This window comes from Carica papaya, chromosome 4 (assembly GCF_054855325.1).
Source record: "Carica papaya isolate Zhongbai chromosome 4, ASM5485532v1, whole genome shotgun sequence".
NCBI classification, from domain to species: domain Eukaryota; kingdom Viridiplantae; phylum Streptophyta; class Magnoliopsida; order Brassicales; family Caricaceae; genus Carica; species Carica papaya.
The window spans coordinates 593797-611201 of record NC_142312.1 but is presented as its reverse complement, the minus strand read 5'-3'; the positions used below and the strand labels follow the sequence as shown (position 1 = coordinate 611201).

General features: G+C 33.9%; 3 protein-coding genes and 1 non-coding gene across 15 annotated transcripts; 2 read left to right on the top strand and 2 right to left on the bottom strand.

The window, feature by feature from the left end:
* Positions 1-1309: 1309 nt before the first annotated feature.
* CHR1 (chromatin remodeling 1) lies at positions 1310-7533 on the top strand. 4 transcript variants are annotated; one of them, XM_022041789.2, is made up of 16 exons: positions 1310-1432; positions 1783-1870; positions 2467-2703; positions 2807-2896; positions 3270-3616; positions 3699-3888; positions 4013-4188; positions 4367-4436; positions 4517-4706; positions 5056-5151; positions 5235-5329; positions 5411-5530; positions 6020-6139; positions 6224-6322; positions 6757-6867; positions 6956-7533. In XM_022041789.2, the coding sequence occupies exons 2-16, from the start codon at positions 1802-1804 to the stop codon at positions 7181-7183; spliced, it is 2238 nt and encodes a 745-aa protein (XP_021897481.2). In that variant the 5' UTR covers positions 1310-1432; positions 1783-1801; the 3' UTR covers positions 7184-7533. The 4 variants fall into 4 exon arrangements, with proteins under 4 accessions (XP_021897481.2, XP_021897480.2, XP_088073227.1 ...); XM_022041788.2 differs by having other exon boundaries at positions 1372-1487; XM_088217101.1 differs by having other exon boundaries at positions 1393-1487; positions 1638-1870.
* Positions 7534-7718: 185 nt separating this feature from the next.
* Positions 7719-7790, bottom strand: TRNAE-UUC (transfer RNA glutamic acid (anticodon UUC)). Its single transcript has one exon. It is a non-coding gene; the product is annotated as a tRNA-Glu (tRNA).
* An 841-nt stretch (positions 7791-8631) lies between these two features.
* On the top strand, positions 8632-10634 carry LOC110814387 (ADP-ribosylation factor 1-like). Of its 3 annotated transcripts, none has more exons than XM_022041832.2 (6): positions 8632-8743; positions 8847-8996; positions 9315-9385; positions 9494-9613; positions 9714-9832; positions 10001-10091. In XM_022041832.2, the coding sequence occupies exons 2-6, from the start codon at positions 8849-8851 to the stop codon at positions 10089-10091; spliced, it is 549 nt and encodes a 182-aa protein (XP_021897524.1). In that variant the 5' UTR covers positions 8632-8743; positions 8847-8848. The 3 variants fall into 3 exon arrangements, with proteins under 3 accessions (XP_021897524.1, XP_021897525.1, XP_021897523.1); XM_022041833.2 differs by adding an exon at positions 10173-10634 and having other exon boundaries at positions 8681-8996; positions 10001-10082; XM_022041831.2 differs by having other exon boundaries at positions 8686-8996.
* A 1097-nt stretch (positions 10635-11731) lies between these two features.
* Positions 11732-16036, bottom strand: LOC110814429 (cyclin-D3-2). 7 transcript variants are annotated; one of them, XM_088217108.1, is made up of 6 exons: positions 15312-16035; positions 14980-15181; positions 14656-14786; positions 14323-14569; positions 12825-12888; positions 11732-12140 (listed from the first exon to the last, which is right to left on the bottom strand). In XM_088217108.1, the coding sequence occupies exons 1-5, from the start codon at positions 15816-15818 to the stop codon at positions 12863-12865; spliced, it is 1113 nt and encodes a 370-aa protein (XP_088073234.1). In that variant the 5' UTR covers positions 15819-16035; the 3' UTR covers positions 11732-12140; positions 12825-12862. The 7 variants fall into 7 exon arrangements, with proteins under 7 accessions (XP_088073234.1, XP_088073235.1, XP_088073237.1 ...); XM_088217109.1 differs by having other exon boundaries at positions 11732-12137; XM_088217111.1 differs by having other exon boundaries at positions 12831-12888.
* Between the last annotated feature and the right edge of the window lie 1369 nt (positions 16037-17405).

Genomic DNA, 17405 nt, shown 5'->3' with positions numbered 1-17405 from the left:
TATAAAAAATTTTTATCATTATCATTTTATATTATTGTTGTTCAATCACTGTCATTGTCATACATTAATTATTCGTCACTAAAATTTATCGAAACAGAATGTTAGGATAATACAAAATTTATTACTTAACATGTTACCAAACAAAGTTTGTAATTTTATTTTTAAAATAAACTAAAATAGCAAGTGATAATACAATAATTCATCATATAATTTAAATTAACATATATTAATACACAAATATTAAATATGAAAAAATTTTATCATTCACATTTTATATTATTGTCGTACATTCATTATTTGTCACTAAAATTTATCGAAACATAATGTTAGGGTAATACAAAATTTGTTACTTAACATGTTATCAAACAAATTTTGTAATTTTATTTTTAAAATAAACTAAAATAGTAAGGGATAATATAATAATTCATTATGTCATTTAAATAAAATAACTGTCGTTAACATACATTAATACATAATTATTTAAATATGAAAAAATTTTATCATTCTCATTTTATATTATTATCGTTCGATCACTGTCATTGTCATACATTAATTATTTGTCACTAAAATTTATCGAAACAGAATGTTAGGGTAATACAAAATTTGTTACATAACATGTTACCAAACAAATTTTGTAATTTTATTTTTAAAATAAACTAAAATAGTAATGAATAATACAATAATTCATCATATCATTCAAATAAAATAACTATCGTTAACATACATTAGTACATAATAATTTAAATATGAAAAATTTTTATCATTTTTATTTTATATTATTATCGTTCGATCATTGTAATTGTCGTACATTAATTATTCGTCACTAAAATTTATCGTAACAAAATGTTATGATCATAAAAAATTTGTTATTTAACATGTTACAAAACAAATTTTGTAATTTTATTTTTAAAATAAATTAAAATAATAAGGGATAATACAATAATTCATTACAATTTTTTTTTTAAATTTGTTGAAATAAACAAGTAAAGCTTAAATAAAACTGCAAAAATACTAAAAATAATTAAGATTATTTAGCAGAGTTAATGATTTGTATTATTTTATTGAACTTCATCTCTAATAATTTGTTTAGTGAATAATTATAATTATATTCCTTTTAAAAAATAATTAAAAGAAGAAAAAATTTTGAAACATTAAATTTAACTTGTTAATTTATTTAATATATTAATTTATGTAGAAGAGACATTCCTCTGTACTTTATTTTAATACGCACCATAACTATTATATTTATTAAGCATGCTGCACTGTTGAAAGAATCAGACAAAGCATGTTTCTGAGGTCTCAACTCCCAGAACCCTAAGGCTGTTCCATATCGTAAATAAAAGCATCTTCCAGGGGCAAATTTACAGAGTCGTTTTCCCGCCTAAACTCCCCGACCAGCCCCATTAATTAATAAATATCGAAAACTCAAAAGGTACTTTTTAGGTCCAATTCACCATTCGTGCTCTGTCTCAGTTCAATCTCCGGCGGTATTTTCTCTGCAGTGTCAACGGCGGTTCATATATTTGTTATTTTATTCATTTGTTGATAACTTTCTTTTCTACCGTACGTATGATTTCTGCTTCGATGTACACCGTTCATTTACTTCCTTTGTCGTCTCCTTTTTGAATACTTGTTAGGTTTTCGGAACTCGCATATCTACGGTGTCGAGATCGAAACCCTAGAATTCGCTTTGGAAAATCTCAGTTTTATTTACCTTAGTTTGCGTTTGACTTTTTTTTTTTTTTTTATCTAATGTAATGTTGTTTTGATTCGTTGTTATAGGATTAACTGCGACTTGGACATGGGCGTTGACGACACGGCGAAGAACGATGTCTCCGCAGAGTCCCCGACTTCGGTCCTCGAAGATGAGGTTGATTTCGTTGGTGTTGTTTTGAAAATGTTATTTCGCTTCTGTGTGGTTGGTTCCTGGAACTGGAAGAATAAGAGAAATGGAAGGAAACCGTTTGAAAATTGGTTTAGAAATTTGTAATAAGGGAAGAAAAAAGAGAAAATATTTCTTTGAATGCTTCCGTTTTCAGGTGTCCAGCTTTATTGTAGTATATTTTATTATTTAATGAATCTATTGTGTGTCCTCCTCGAGTCCGAGAACTCGGTGAATACTCGCACGTTATCTGTTTTAATATCAATGTGAATGCATTTTGTTTTTGTTATTTTCGTTCATGTTCCGTTATTTATCTATCTTGTTCGCTGTTGCTTATAGAAGTTTCAGTTGAGTGTTTGTGCATTTTATTACAACATCGCGCATGTTCCATGTTCTTCTTTGGTTGCTGGAGTTACAGTCTTTCTGTGGGTGCGCACACGATTCATACGTGCTTACACTTGCTTGATGGTTTATTTTATGTGGAGCGTTAAATAATTGGCTATTTTTTTTGGCTAAGAAATAGTATTTTTTTTCTTGGAAGCATCTCATTTGTCGTATTAATTGGATGTCCTTTTGATGTGAAGGAAGAAATCCTTCTGGATGCCAAAATTGGAGATTCTTCACTTATATCAGAAGCCATGGCCGAAGAGGAGGAAAAGCTTCTCAAAGTTCGGGAGGAAGAAGAAAAGGTAGATGAAGAGAAGAAACCGGAGGAGGTTCCTCACTTGGACGACATCCAATACACCAGATTGGATGAGCTGTTAACACAGACGCAGATGTATTCTGAATTTTTGCTGGAAAAAATGGAGGACATCACAATTGTAGTTTCTGACAAACCTTAATGTTTCTAATAATCATGTGTGTATATATATACGTACTCTTTTATCTTTGATTTATTTATTCTATATATTTGTGCACTGCCAGAACGGAGTTGAGCAAAATAACCAAACTGTGGAGACAAAGAGAGGCCGTGGCCGGGGATCAAAAAGAAAAGCAACTGTCACATACAATAATGTAATATCTTGAGTGGTTCTATCACCACAATTGACATTGTAATTATTTTTATTTTTTGAAAAGACTTTAGATCTGGTAATTGTGTTAGTTATTGTTGATTCTCATTGTTGGTTGTCATCTGACTATTTGAAGGATATTATCTACTTTGATTGTCTACTTTCTGTGTTGTAGTTTTTCTTTCCCACTTCTACATTTGTGAACTTATCATGATTTTTTGTGGATTGCCTTTGTGTGAAGTGTGTAACCTTGAGCTCTCAATAAGTCTGCATCTTAGAGGATTTTTCTTTTTTCTGTAACTAAATTATGGTTAATTATAGCATTAGGATTTTAATCATTTGTATGATCTCTGATCATTTTTATAATGATGTTTCAGAGGAAGGCCAGGAGGGCAGTTGAAGCAATGATTACAAGATCCAAGGAAGGTGAAAAAACTGATGATGTGAGCCTGACAGAGGAAGAAAAAATTGAGGAGCAGCAGATGGAACTTGTGCCCCTGTTGACTGGAGGAAAGTTGAAGTCTTATCAACTCAAAGGCGTGAAGTGGTTAATATCATTATGGCAAAATGGTCTTAACGGAATCCTAGCAGACCAAATGGGTCTTGGAAAGACAATTCAAACAATTGGCTTCCTTGCACATTTAAAAGGGAATGGGATGGATGGTCCTTATCTAGTTATTGCTCCTCTGTCTACACTCTCAAATTGGGTAAACGAGATTTCAAGGTAAATCTATACTTTTAATATTCAGGTATATGCACGAATCAACCTTTCCCTGCAATTTAATACCCCTTCTTTATTTAAATAGGTTTGTTCCCTCTATGAATGCTATTATCTATCATGGAAACAAGAAAGAGAGGGATGAGATAAGAAGGAAGCATATGCCCAAAACCATTGGTCCCAAGTTCCCCGTAATTATTACTTCTTACGAGGTTGCCATGAATGATGCCAGAAAATTTTTGCAGCATTACACCTGGAAATATGTTGTGGTTGACGAGGTGAATGTTCGGATAAGCTACTTTTCAGTTCCTTCAAGTTAGTTGTGGTAAAGGATGGTTATGTTTTGCAATGTTTTCTTATGCGTGTACTATCTTAATTGTGATTTTTTTTTTCTCCCTGAAGGGTCACAGGTTGAAGAACTCCAAATGCAAACTGCTGAGAGAACTAAAATATCTACGTATGGAAAACAAGCTTTTATTGACAGGGACACCTTTGCAAAACAATCTGGCAGAGCTTTGGTCATTGTTGAATTTTCTGTTGCCTGATATTTTTGCATCTCATGAAGAATTTGAATCATGGTCTGTGTGCTCTGTCATTTCCCTTTTATTTATACCTGAATGTTTGCACTATTGCTCTAATGTTCTCCCAGCTGGACATTTTCTATTAAATTCAGTGATTGAACTTGTAATAAGTCTATCTAGACTTATCCCATCCACTCTTTGAAGTTTTCAGTGAATAACATTATTTTATATTCAGGTTTGACCTGTCTGGAAAATATGCTAATGAAGCAATAAAGGAAGAAATGGAAGAAAAGAGAAGGGCTCAAGTATGCATGAATAGTTACGAGCCTGTGTTTGTTGGATTCTTTTCTTTTTGTGGCATTAACTGATAATTGGGTTTCTTCAGGTGGTAGCTAAACTTCATGCTATATTGCGTCCATTTCTCCTACGAAGATTGAAGACAGATGTTGAGCAGATGCTACCTGGAAAAAAGGAGATTATCTTATATGCTACTTTGACCGATCATCAGAAAAACTTCCAGGATCATTTAGTCAATAAGACATTGGAAAAGTATTTGGTAGAGAATGTTTCAGTAGGTATTTATTCACTACAACTCTCTTGAACTGTGGATCATTTAGTCAATAAGACATTGGAAAAGTATTTGGTAGAGAATCTTTCAATAGGTATTTATTCACTATAACTCTCTTGAGCTGCGAGAAGACGTAAAGTAGGTAGCCTATTCTCCAATATCTTTTTACAGGTGTAAATAGAAATGGACTCATTCTTTCCATGCTTTACCTCATCTTTCTGGCTGTAATTTGAGATGGAGTGTAATTTTATCACCACGTGAATTTAGGAGAAGCTATATAGATTTCAATTTTTTCTGTTATTTTTCCTGTGCATTATATTCTTCAGTCATTTGTTCTAATTTCATATTTCCTGCAGGATATTGTATGAAAGGAACACTTAACAACCTAATGATACAACTTAGGAAGAATTGCAACCATCCGGATCTTTTGGAGTCAGCTTTTGACAGCTCAAGTATCTCATGCATTTGGTAAATTGCTTAGTGAATGTGTGCTTCTAATGTTTCTACTGAGCCATTATATGTTCTTACTTGGCAGCATTCTATCCACCAGTTGAGCAAATAGTTGAACAGTGTGGTAAATTTCGCTTGCTTGACAGACTGCTGATTAAGTTGTTTGAGCGCAAGCACAAAGTATGTTGTACAAATTGTTAAATTGTCTTTCTTTCCTGTGGCATAAGAATTGGCTGCTTACAGCATTATATTTATAAACAGGTTCTGATTTTTTCCCAATGGACCAAGGTGTTGGATATAATGGATTACTATTTTAGTGAAAAGGGATTTGAAGTTTGCAGAATTGATGGTGGGGTAAAATTAGATGAAAGGAAAAGACAGGTTCGTGTTAGCTCCCTAAGTCTTTTGAGATAATGAAACTATGGAACTGTTCATAATTTCTGAAAATATTCAGCTTTTGAGGTAGGCTTTGTGCATGCCCCTTTTTGTCCTTTAGCAATTGGAAGGTTTTGGTTACATGGTTTAGAAATCAATTGGACAACAAAGCAAATCAGAGAAAACTATTAATCATTCTGATGTTTAATGTTTTGCATATTAATCATATCCCTGCCATATGGCAGATTGTTCCTTGGCAATTTGTTCACTTGTTTGTTTGTTGGATGCCACTGTTGGCATAATCATCTTCATTTTTGTTGAAAATCACTGAGTTAGAGATGGAGTTTTTTTGAGCAAGACATTTTCTGGTTATTTTGATGAATGTGGGTTTCTTTTTCCTCCCTTTCCTGTATCCTAGTACTGCTTACTGGTTGTGTAGTCGGTCCTGAAGCTTCATGGACTACATTTTTATTTGGCTTTTTTTTCTGAAAACAGATCCAAGAATTTAACAATGAGAACAGTAACTACAGGATATTTCTTCTTAGCACTAGGGCTGGGGGGTTGGGTATTAACCTCACTGCTGCTGATACATGTATACTTTATGACAGCGACTGGGTATTTGCTTAATCCCTTCACCTTTGAGTTCCTTTGTCTCTCAAATTCTAAATATCTTCATTAATACTGTCATGTGTATTCCAGAATCCTCAAATGGATTTGCAGGCCATGGATAGATGCCATAGGATTGGCCAAACAAAGCCTGTCCATGTCTACAGGCTTGCAACAGCTCAGTCAGTTGAGGTATTAAGGGTGCCTATTGCTCTATCTGTTGAAACTTTTTGGGCTGTTTTTTAAGCTTAATCTTACTTTTAAACAATTTATCTTTGATGATATATTTGTAATTGCTTATTTCAAATTTTTTCAATTGAAAAACAAAGTTAGCTGTTTTGGAAACAATTACATGGTTGTTTTTTCAAAGCAACAAAATTTATTTTAAGGGATATTTACGTACTTTGAAGAGGGCACTTACCCAATATAATAACTACTTTTGATAACAGCAACTTTAATCAATAACAATTAAAAGCCTATACCTTTTTAGAAAAGAAATATTTCTTCACAGTAGTTCCAATCTAAGCCTGTACCTTTTTTTTTTTTTTTTAAATTTTTCTGGCTCTTGAAAGTTATTTGCTGTTTAGGAATGGAATAGAATTTAATATATAAATTTAAGTTAACAGGGACGCATTTTGAAGAGGGCATTTAGTAAGTTGAAGCTTGAACATGTGGTGATTGGTAAGGGACAGTTTCACCAAGAACGGACCAAGTCTACAATGAATCCCATGGTGGAGGTAATGATCTCTTATTCTATTTGGTGTGCACAGCTGCTATTTTACTTGTCTTCACTTTTTATTTAATCTTTGGTTCCTAAAATTTCAGGAAGAGGATTTACTGGCATTGCTCCGAGATGTAGAAACCGAAGAGGACAAACTGATACAGACGGATATTAGTGACGAAGATTTGGATAGGATTCTTGATCGTAGTGACTTGATTACTGACAAAGAGAAATCCGAAACTACTGGCCATTCGGTTCCCCTCAAAGGACCTGGTTGGGAGGTGGTGATACCAACAGCAAGCGGAGGCATGCTTTCAACCCTCAATAGCTAGTTGGTTCAGTTGGTCGGTAATCTTTATAAACCCTTCAGATGTTAATTTTTCTCATCAAGGCTGTTTTAGGTGGTGATACCAATTGCAAGTCGCGGCCATATTTTCCATAGAAAGAACCCTAGTAGTCGGTTAGTACTTCAGTAGGATGGAATGGATTTGGTGGGGTTGCGGACAATGGTCTTGCTTTTGGGATTTTGTGGTAAATTTGGTTTTGTTTAGTTGGTCTTGATGGGATACAGCTTATTCTTGGGGAAACAAGGTTAATTTTTGTAAATTTTCGTTTTACGGGTTAAATTCAAATGATCTACCTTCTTGAGATGAATGGAATTGTAATGAGTTTTTTTTATCAAGTTAATCTTTGCAACCAAGTGAAAAATGATTATATAATTTTTATAGACTCCTATTGATAGATTTAATACATACTATATATAGGCTTCGTATATGGTTATTGACAATACACAAGGTATCTCGACGGCCATATAATATTTAGTCATATCTTTAGTCTGTGATGGTAAAAATTTAAAAAGATGTAAAGTTCCGTTGCCGGGAATCGAACCCGGGTCTCCTGGGTGAAAGCCAGATATCCTAACCGCTGGACGACAACGGATTGATGATTAGCTGTTAATCATCAATCATTTTAAAGTAAGTAATCTTAACATAAATATGAGGTAGTTTTTTTTTACTGTTTATAGTTCTCTAAACATAAAAACAGTTTAAATTATTATGCATATTATATTAAAAATATGAATTTTAAAATTTAAAAACATTTTCATACAATAGAGGAAGCCTTTTCTTTTTTTGTTTCATTTTTAGATTTTGAAAAATAAAATTTTGTATTGTATTAGAGGTAACTGAAACTATTGAGGGACAAAGTAGTTTAGGGGAGCGCAGGAATGATCATCATCTGCTGGAAAGAGTGTTGAGAAGAGGATAGCGGAGGTGATCCACCAACCTCATCCCCAAGAAAACCATGACCGCAGTGGTGGTGTCTTGGCTGGACCTGCAGCAGCTATGGAACCACCCTTCAATCTGCCATGGATGCCATCTCTGAGTAATGAATGATACATAGGTTATTTAATTATAAGACCAAATAAAAAATCTTAAAGAAGTCCAACATTTTTATACCATTTTTTTTTTCAATTAATCTTTATATTTTGAATTCAAGAACTGAAACTTTATAAATCAAATTCTGATTCGGCTCTTTAAAATCGTTCCGGAAAACATTTAGTCCGAATATTATTCCTAATCTTTTCTAAAGAATAATTCACTGCTAAAAATTCGAAAAGATAAACCATCCATTGTGCAAAAAATTGGGACCCTCACTGCTCAATTTGGCATTCCAGGCGTCACACAGTTTCAAAATTCAATGACCACCGCCCGAACTAAAAACAAAGTTATGGAGATCGTCCTTTATTCTTTTCTATCTTCATCAGAATCCTATTCTCTCTTTACTCCATCCCTTAAAGAATATGTAAAGTAATCTTCATCATAAGTTGCTCCAAGGTTTTTCTGGTTTGTTTTTATAAGTATAATAACTGGGGAATAGAATACTTTAAGTGGGTAAGATTGTTTCTTTCTTGTTTTGTTTTGGGTTTTGGTTTTTCTCTTGTTTTGTGTTTGGAATTTTGTCCATATTTTTTGGGTATTGAATTGGTGGTGACAGAAATGGGTGTAGCTATATCCAGACTGGTGAGAATTTTTTTTGCAAAGAAAGAAATGAGAATTCTAATGGTGGGTCTTGATGCTGCTGGCAAAACAACAATCCTTTACAAGCTCAAACTTGGAGAGATTGTTACCACCATTCCCACCATCGGTATACATGCATACATATACGTGTACTGCAGTTAATTTTACACCATGATCCTTGATCTTGTGTACTTTTAATCAATCATGACAGTAATCATCTCTATGTTCTAAAGTTATAACTAGTGATTGACCCACTTGACATCGTCAAAAGTGAAACACCATTCAATTTTTTATCTTTCATCTTAAATATTTTTACAGTTTAGATTTAGTTTGCAGGGTTTGGCTCGTAGTTAACAAGTTATAATATACAGAAAATTATTGAGTAGGAATAACACCTGTTGTATTTAACTTTAGATGCTGATTAACCAAAATTTCTGTTGAGTAGGATTTAATGTGGAGACTGTGGAGTATAAAAATGTTAGCTTTACTGTGTGGGATGTAGGAGGCCAAGATAAGGTAAATCATATATGATATTTCTGTGTTCAATCATCAAAGTTTTGATTTACTTGTAGCCCAAGCTAACCATCAAAATTTAACATGTTCTATGACTTTGTAATTATATAGATTAGACCACTGTGGAGACATTACTTTTACAATACACAAGGTTTAATCTTTGTGGTGGACAGCAACGATAGAGAAAGAATCTTAGAAGCTAAAGACGAGCTCCATCGGATGCTCGGAGAGGTGAGTATTGTTCAAATGGTTTCATCTTTTTCCGATTGATTGAACTATTTTAATCTTTATAAAAAATTACTAATAATTTTTAAACTACTTGTTTTTGAAGGATGAACTTCGTGATGCAACGCTTCTTGTCTTCGCTAACAAACAAGATTTACCAAATGCAATGACCGTTTCGGAAATCACCGATAAACTTGGCCTCCACTCACTCCGCCAACGTCGTTGGTAAGAAAATAAAAGATTAGTACTTTAACTTAAATTAGTTTCGTGTTGATTGATTTATATAACGGTAATTGATTATGGACGGAACCCAGATATTATATGTTCTTCCTGAGATGTTTCGATCAAGTTTATTTTTTTGAACTTATGAAACCTTGGAATTGATTTGTACAGGTACATTCAGGCTACGTGTGCTTCCTCCGGCCAAGGACTCTATGAAGGCCTTGATTGGCTCTCTAGCAATATCTCCAGCAAGGTAAGATAAGCTTAGTAAAAAAAAAATTTACCAATAGTAACATATAATCATAAACTAATGTAAAAATCTCTGTCTCTTCTTTGTTTGCAGGCTTAATCTCCAGTCAGCACCAAATACCCATCTCTATATGAATCCAAAAAACTTACCTAATGAGTAAAAACTTCCACCATCACTAAAATGAAGCATATATATTAATGTGCTTGATAAATTTTCAGTAAATACGATCATCAGTTACTGTAATTTTTCCATGTGAGGTACCTACGTATACAAACATGGAACACATATGGTGTGTACTAGCTATATATAAAATCAAAAGTACTAGTGTGACTAACTTTAAAAGGTTTGTGTACTATTCCACAGCATTGGTACTGAGGAAGCAGTTTGATTTTCTTGGTGCGAGAAATGGAACCCTAGGCGAATTCCCATGAGGCTTTCTTAGTCACAGAAAATATATGCTGAAAGATTTTTTGTGTTTGTGTTGGAGGAAAATTATAGTCCATTGTACTTGGGTTACAGTCTTGATGAGACAAGAAAATTCAATACCTTAACTTACCAACACTGTTTGATACATACATATATATTTATATGTATAAAGTTAAAGCTGCAGAAAAAGGATTTATGTGTGTGTATATATAAAGAAAATAAATATTTAAAAGGAAAGAAAAATGAAAAATCATCAATTTAGGTTTTGCTGTTAGGTAAGGTTGTTGTTGACAAAATAATGTAGGAGTTAAACCACTGCATACCCTTTTGGTTAGATTGGGAAGTTCTTACATTTCTTGGTCTTCTCTGGTTAAGAAAATGTGCATGCCTTGTCGTTTAACAGACTAGCATACATTATACATATATATATATATATATATATTAAATTTACGAAAGAAATTATTAGGTCAGAGAATAATTGATTAGAAAACGTTGAAATGATGTAAAATGTGAAGTGTAATGTAGAAGGAGATAAGATTGGAAGAATGTTGACTTAATAATTATTAGGGTTAGAGATGTTAGAGCAGCAGCTGGGAGCTGTACATGAAGAAGATGAGTTTAACCCAGAGAAAAAAAGAAAAAATGGGAGGTGTTTGCTTTTGACATATTGTTTGAATTTGGTAAAATGGGTATCTGCAACTGATATATAAATATCGTTTGTCTGGTAACTTGTACCTAGAAGAAAATATTGTAAGGTGAGAGCTGGCATCTTTATTTGAGGTCAATCACTGGTTCAGTCAAATTCCAGCTAAGAGAATTCTTGGGGATGGGATTAATTTCAAAGGGTATCCCTAATTCTGCAGGGTACATCTTTCATGGGGTCCTACAGTTTTACAGGTCTCTTTTTCAGCCAAGCCAATTTTGCTGTACGACATATCAGAGAGAGCTGATTTTTTGGACAATTTTCTTAGAGTTTTCAGACACGATACACAACCAAATGAACAGGAAACTTCCTGTGTGATTTCTTGCAACAGATTCTTTTATAAATTTTTCATAAAAATTATAAGAATTTATTCCAAATGAAACTAAAAAAATACATTTGAAATCCAACAGTGCAACTATAATCTTACATGAATTTGGTGTGGAATATAATAAAACACTTAATTTTGTTTTTATACTGAAAGTTTATATACATACATAGTGAAATTTCTTCTGGGGCTACTCTGTTTTTCACTGGATATGAAAGCAGAGAATCATAAGAACCAGATATCACAGATATATTCCAATTTCATCCTTTGAATAAGAAAACAATTAAAAAAAGCAGTAAACCCTGTTTTGACCATTTCTTCCAAACTAATTCAAAACAAACCTTTTCCTTAGCTGTTCTCCTCAACAATTTCTTTGATCTGTTCTCTCACATGTGTACCATACAAAATTTTCACGTTACATTACATACATACATATATATATATATATATTATATACATATATACACACCACCTTTAACCTGTTGTGCAGTTTTGTCTTCAAACTCAACCACCCCACCTCTCCTTCTCTTCTTTCCCTAGCTCATCTCCCCTCCAGACCAAGGACAAAACAACTCATGCTTCTTCGTCGTCTGGTCCTGATTTTCTGCTGCATACATAAAATATATACGTATATATTATGTACAGATTCTTATGTAATAAGAAAGATTTTGACCTAAACAAATTGAGGATGTGGGTTGATGGTTTTCACTAGTATTGTCACTTAGTTGATTGTTAGAAAGCAAGAAATAGTTCTGATTTGATTTATTTTCTATTCTATTGTTAACTAATTTATAATTTTTCTATTCAAAATAGTTTTATTATTATGTAATTAAAATGTATTTACACTGAAAATTATGAAGGGTGAGGAGAAGGTAACTCTGTTTATGCTTTGATGTATTTTTTCAAACTTACTATTTGCAAAATAGGTTAAAAACTCCTGTATTGAAAAACCTTATTTATAAGAGCAATAATGACACATACCTAAGTGTAGAATTAGAATTTATTATTTGATCTAATAAAAGTCTGATGCATCCATCTGCCTCTGAATCTGGCTTTCAATAGACCTTCCTAACAACCATTATAGCAGGGGAAGAACAAAAACCCTAAACGACTGATGACCAATTTGTTAATAATTTTTCTGGGGGTGAAAATCTTTGATTATTCCACTCCTTTAATGACCTAAAAGGACAATAATATGTTTCGAGATTGAAATGAAACTATTTTAAAGAACCTCTGGTGAGTTAGGAAACCAGCAAAAGTCCTAAATCATTTATAACTAGGATTCAATTACCATTACTTGGTGAATTATTATTGAGGGGTCCCATTGCCTTAGCTGTTCCATTGAAATCTCCTCTCTGTATTTTCAAACACATGAGAATTGATTCAGGAAGACATGCCAATCCATCTCATATTTATAGGAATAAGACCAAGAAAGAGGACCACAACATACATCTCCTATAGTAAATCTATACTCTATGCATTTTGTTATTTATCTTTTCTTCATTGTGAAGAAGTGTATCTTTTTTATAATCGAACTAATTCTAGTGAGTAATGTGAATCTTACTGTTGAGTTCAATTTTACACAGTTTTTTACTGTTTACAACAAGATGTAGCAATACTTTTGGTATGAGCTTAAAATGGTACAAGTAATAAACCAAAGGATCCCTATCTCATTCAATCAACTTCATGTTTCAAATGCCTAAAAACTGAGGACCAAAATGAAAACATATTTCCTCTTGTCCTTTCTTACTGATTAAATATTAATATTATGTTTATGTATATGAAGGTGCTTGTTAAAAATGGAACTATATTCCCAAACCTACACTGTTTGCAGAGAGTGATCCAACAATCAAAGTCATACACAAAAACATGACTATATCAACTATTCAATACCATGTACATAAGATCCTGTACCTATTTGGTTTTCTATTTAAACCAGATCATCGAACATCCATATCCAGGTACATACTAGAATCACAAATCAAGAGTGATATATACAGATAGAATGCTTGTAACGTATCAAAAATGACAGAAATTCTAGATCACCATTTGTAGAAGGCCAGAAGACATCGAAAATTGTATTGGCAAATGACATAAAAACAAAGTTATTAAGGCAGAAAAAACATTTGCCGATAGCATATGAGCTGTATAAATTACTAGAGATGTGCCATGGCCTCAGGAATAACAGAAATCCATACGTTAAATCACAAGGGTGAATCTTTGATTCTTGATGGCAGAAGAAAGATACCTAATAGCCTAAATTTTAAATCTAGGGTCCAGTTTGTCATTCACCTGTGATCCGTCAAAACTCTTCAAATTCACAATTTGTTCATTCTAGAGAAACAACCATATGGTCACCATCCATACTTGTATTGTTACCAAAGATGACAATATCAGTAGGCAAAGAATTAACTGTAATGCTTGCAAACCATGTTTATCTTGTATAGGTCTATTCACGTCAGCACAAATACATGTAGCATAAGATTAACTGTACTCTAGGAGAGACCAAAAGAAAGTAACATCGTTTCTTTTGCATTCTCAAACTCCCACCTCACCAGAATTGTAGAGGTGCTTAGTGGATTCTCCAATTTCCATCTGTGTCTGATTCAATTTAACAACTTTGGACAGGAAAGGCAAAAGTAATCATGCAACACAAAATGATTGAATCTTAATAACCATTCTGCCGATAGTAATATGTAAGAGATGGATCATAATATAACAGGTTCAATACTAGATACTTGGACAAAGGGAAGATTAATGAGGACTACTAAGCACATCCACAAACATACGATTGAGAGAAGGCAATCGCATCTGCTGTTCTTGTAATCTTCTCCTCTTGAACAGAGGCTCAGGTGATGATGACACAGAAGTTGCCACAGCCCATGAGTCGTTCGAGCTATCAGAGCTGAAGGATGCTTCCGTGACACCAAGAGGGCTGGCAGGTAATAACAGATGCTTGTGTTTGTGGCTTTGGCTATGGTTGCCATGGCTGCCAGACACTTCTAGGACCAGATTGTAACACTCGTTTATTTTGTCCTGTACAAAGACGTAGCTTCCTTTAAAATTCCAAAACCAATTATAACAAAAGTGAAACGGAAACAGTGTCAGTAATTAGACCAAACCTCAGGGACTTGGAGTACAGCCATGAGCTGATTTCGGTATTCCACTTGATTACTTGACCCAACTTCTCTAATGGCATATACCATTGTAGCAGCAGCAAGGGTGGAGGGAAGAAAACACATAGATCTTGCATCTGGGATCCATGTACAAGTCAAGAATGACGAATTTTAGAACAAAAACGAAATTGGATAATTTAAATGAACATTTTCGTTTCATCAAAATGCAGAGAATAGAAGATATCTCAACTCATTCATAAGCTGAAAAGGAGAAGCTTTGGATTATAGTCATTTATAAGCCATAAAGGAAAGGGTTTTTGGATTATTTACCAGCAATTACGGAGAGAAGCAAACGCTCACACCTCCACATAAATTCCCAATGCAAGTGGGTTTTCAATCCAAACCTCCTAATAATATGATCAAAGAATGAAATTGGGGTAACCGGATTCATCCTCCATTGGAGAGTAGACAGGACCAAAAGCTCCATTCTCTGAATAGTCTTTGCCTCAAAGACATATTTGGATTCCTCCACCTAAGCGCCACAGCAAAAACAAAAGGAAGGCACCACATTTGATTAACTCGGGAAACGAAGTCCAAGAAACAAATAAAATGACAGGCATTTTAACAAACACCCAGACTGCAATTTTGTATATCATACATACTTGAAGGTCTAACAGGAGTGGCACTTGGGTCTCTTCCACTTTCGCAGCCAAAGACAAACAAGCCACAGCAACAAGCTGACCCATCCATGGCTTGTCCCTTTGGAATCTCAAGCTTGAAATGAACCTATCGAAGAAGTTCACAGCAAGAACAGCAGTCAAAGCAGTGAACCCATAATGTGCTTTTACCCTAAAAATCCAATCGACCGCTTCTTTACGCGCTGAGACCAGAAACCCATCTGAGATTAGATTGCGGAAACAGAGATGAATCTCTTTTTCTTTAGATATTAACGACAGTAACTCATCATCCTCCCATAAAAAGTCATGGTCAACCAAAACGAAAGGCAAAAATGACTCCTTTTTCGCAGTTTCATCACATTTTTCACTCAAATCATCTGAATCAGCAAACCTTACTAGATCGTCCTCAAAACCCTCTTCCTCGCAATAAAGCCCGTCGAGAACCAGACCCGGGCTTTGTACCTGCTGAGCATCTTCTTCGTGCAGAGCCATCCTCCTCGGAGAAGAAGAACAAGAGATTTGGATCCTCTGCTCATTATATCATCAAAGCACCGATTCCCAACCTCATCGGGCCCATGTCCAATCCCTTCACCTCCTCTCTCTGGACCCTGGTGCGAGCAGGAGAGAGAAAAGCGGAAACGGAAGTGTGGGTGCGAGAGAGAGAGAGAGAGAGAGAGAGAGAGAGAGAGAGAGAGAGAGGGGGACGGACACTGGGAGCAAGCGAAGGGTTTTTATCTGAGAAACCCTTCACGCTTGTCTTTTTTCCTAATAATTTTTTTAATTTTTTATTTCTCTTTTTCTTTTGTTAATATCCGGAAAAGGTTTTTTCGGCTGTTTGGCGCGCGAGAAAATTGATGTAACAGCACGCGAGTGACTCACCGAGAAAACCAAAATCCTATTATTTTTTCCCACGAAAATAACAACACGATAATACTTATCGCCCCTCGGACTTTTTTTTTTTCTCAGATCAATTAGTACAGTTCTACGACACTTCGGCGCCACTCTCTCGTTCGATCTGTACTACACGCTCCAAAATCTGAGCAATTCAGAGTCGCATGCCGAAGGTTTCTGAGACTGCGATTGAAACGTGAAAACACGCGCTTCGTGTCCGTAGTGAAGAAACTCTCGATCGGAATAAAAGCGTTGACCGCTTAAAAACGGGGAATTGTCATGTTTGGGAAGCAGAGATATCTTCTTTAAAAATCAAATTTATACAATAAAATAATATTTATTTCGGTTTAAACAATTCGGAGCAACTGATAACAACACCGGCGGTGTCGTAGTTTTCATGACAGAGTACACGTGGACAAATCAAAAGTGTGATACTGTCAACAGGATGACAGGCAGTGTTTTTTGCTTTTATAGATTCTGTGGTCCAACCTATAAAGTCTTATTTTGATTATATTTGCACTCTTATCTTAAATTTTTTGGTAATAATTATTTAATTATGCACGTAATACCAGCCTTCTTACTTAGCCAATTATTACTTTTTTTTTTTATTGCACTCAACATAATTATGTTTATAATAAATAAGCTTCGTAAAAATACACCAATAATTTATTTATAAAGTTATAGTTTTGATTTTATTATTATTATTAAGAGAGACAAGAAGTTGAGAGGAAGTAGAGAAGGGACAGGTCGTGTTAAGTTGGTTGCAATGGAACGAGGAAGGAAAGTTGGCATTGGAAACAAACGAGGAAGTCGAAGAGCAAAAGACTTCTGTCTCCCCTGCCTGTCTTTTCTTGGTTTCCTCTGCCTTTTTTTCTTTTGTTTTTATTTGTATTTGCTTGTTTCCTAATTTAATCAAATTTTCATTAACAAAATTTAGAATAATCACATTATTCACTATACGTTATATTTTTTTTTATAAAAAAATCCAACCCGTAAATTTTTATAAACACTTATGAATAAATTATTTATTTTCCAAATCAATTATTATAAATCAATCACCTTTACTTTATAATATACATACAATATTATAAACTATACATTATTAATAAATTTTAAAATTATAACATTTGACCAAAGTGCAATAAATTTTTGAAAAAACTAATAAATTATCACGTATCTGATAAATTT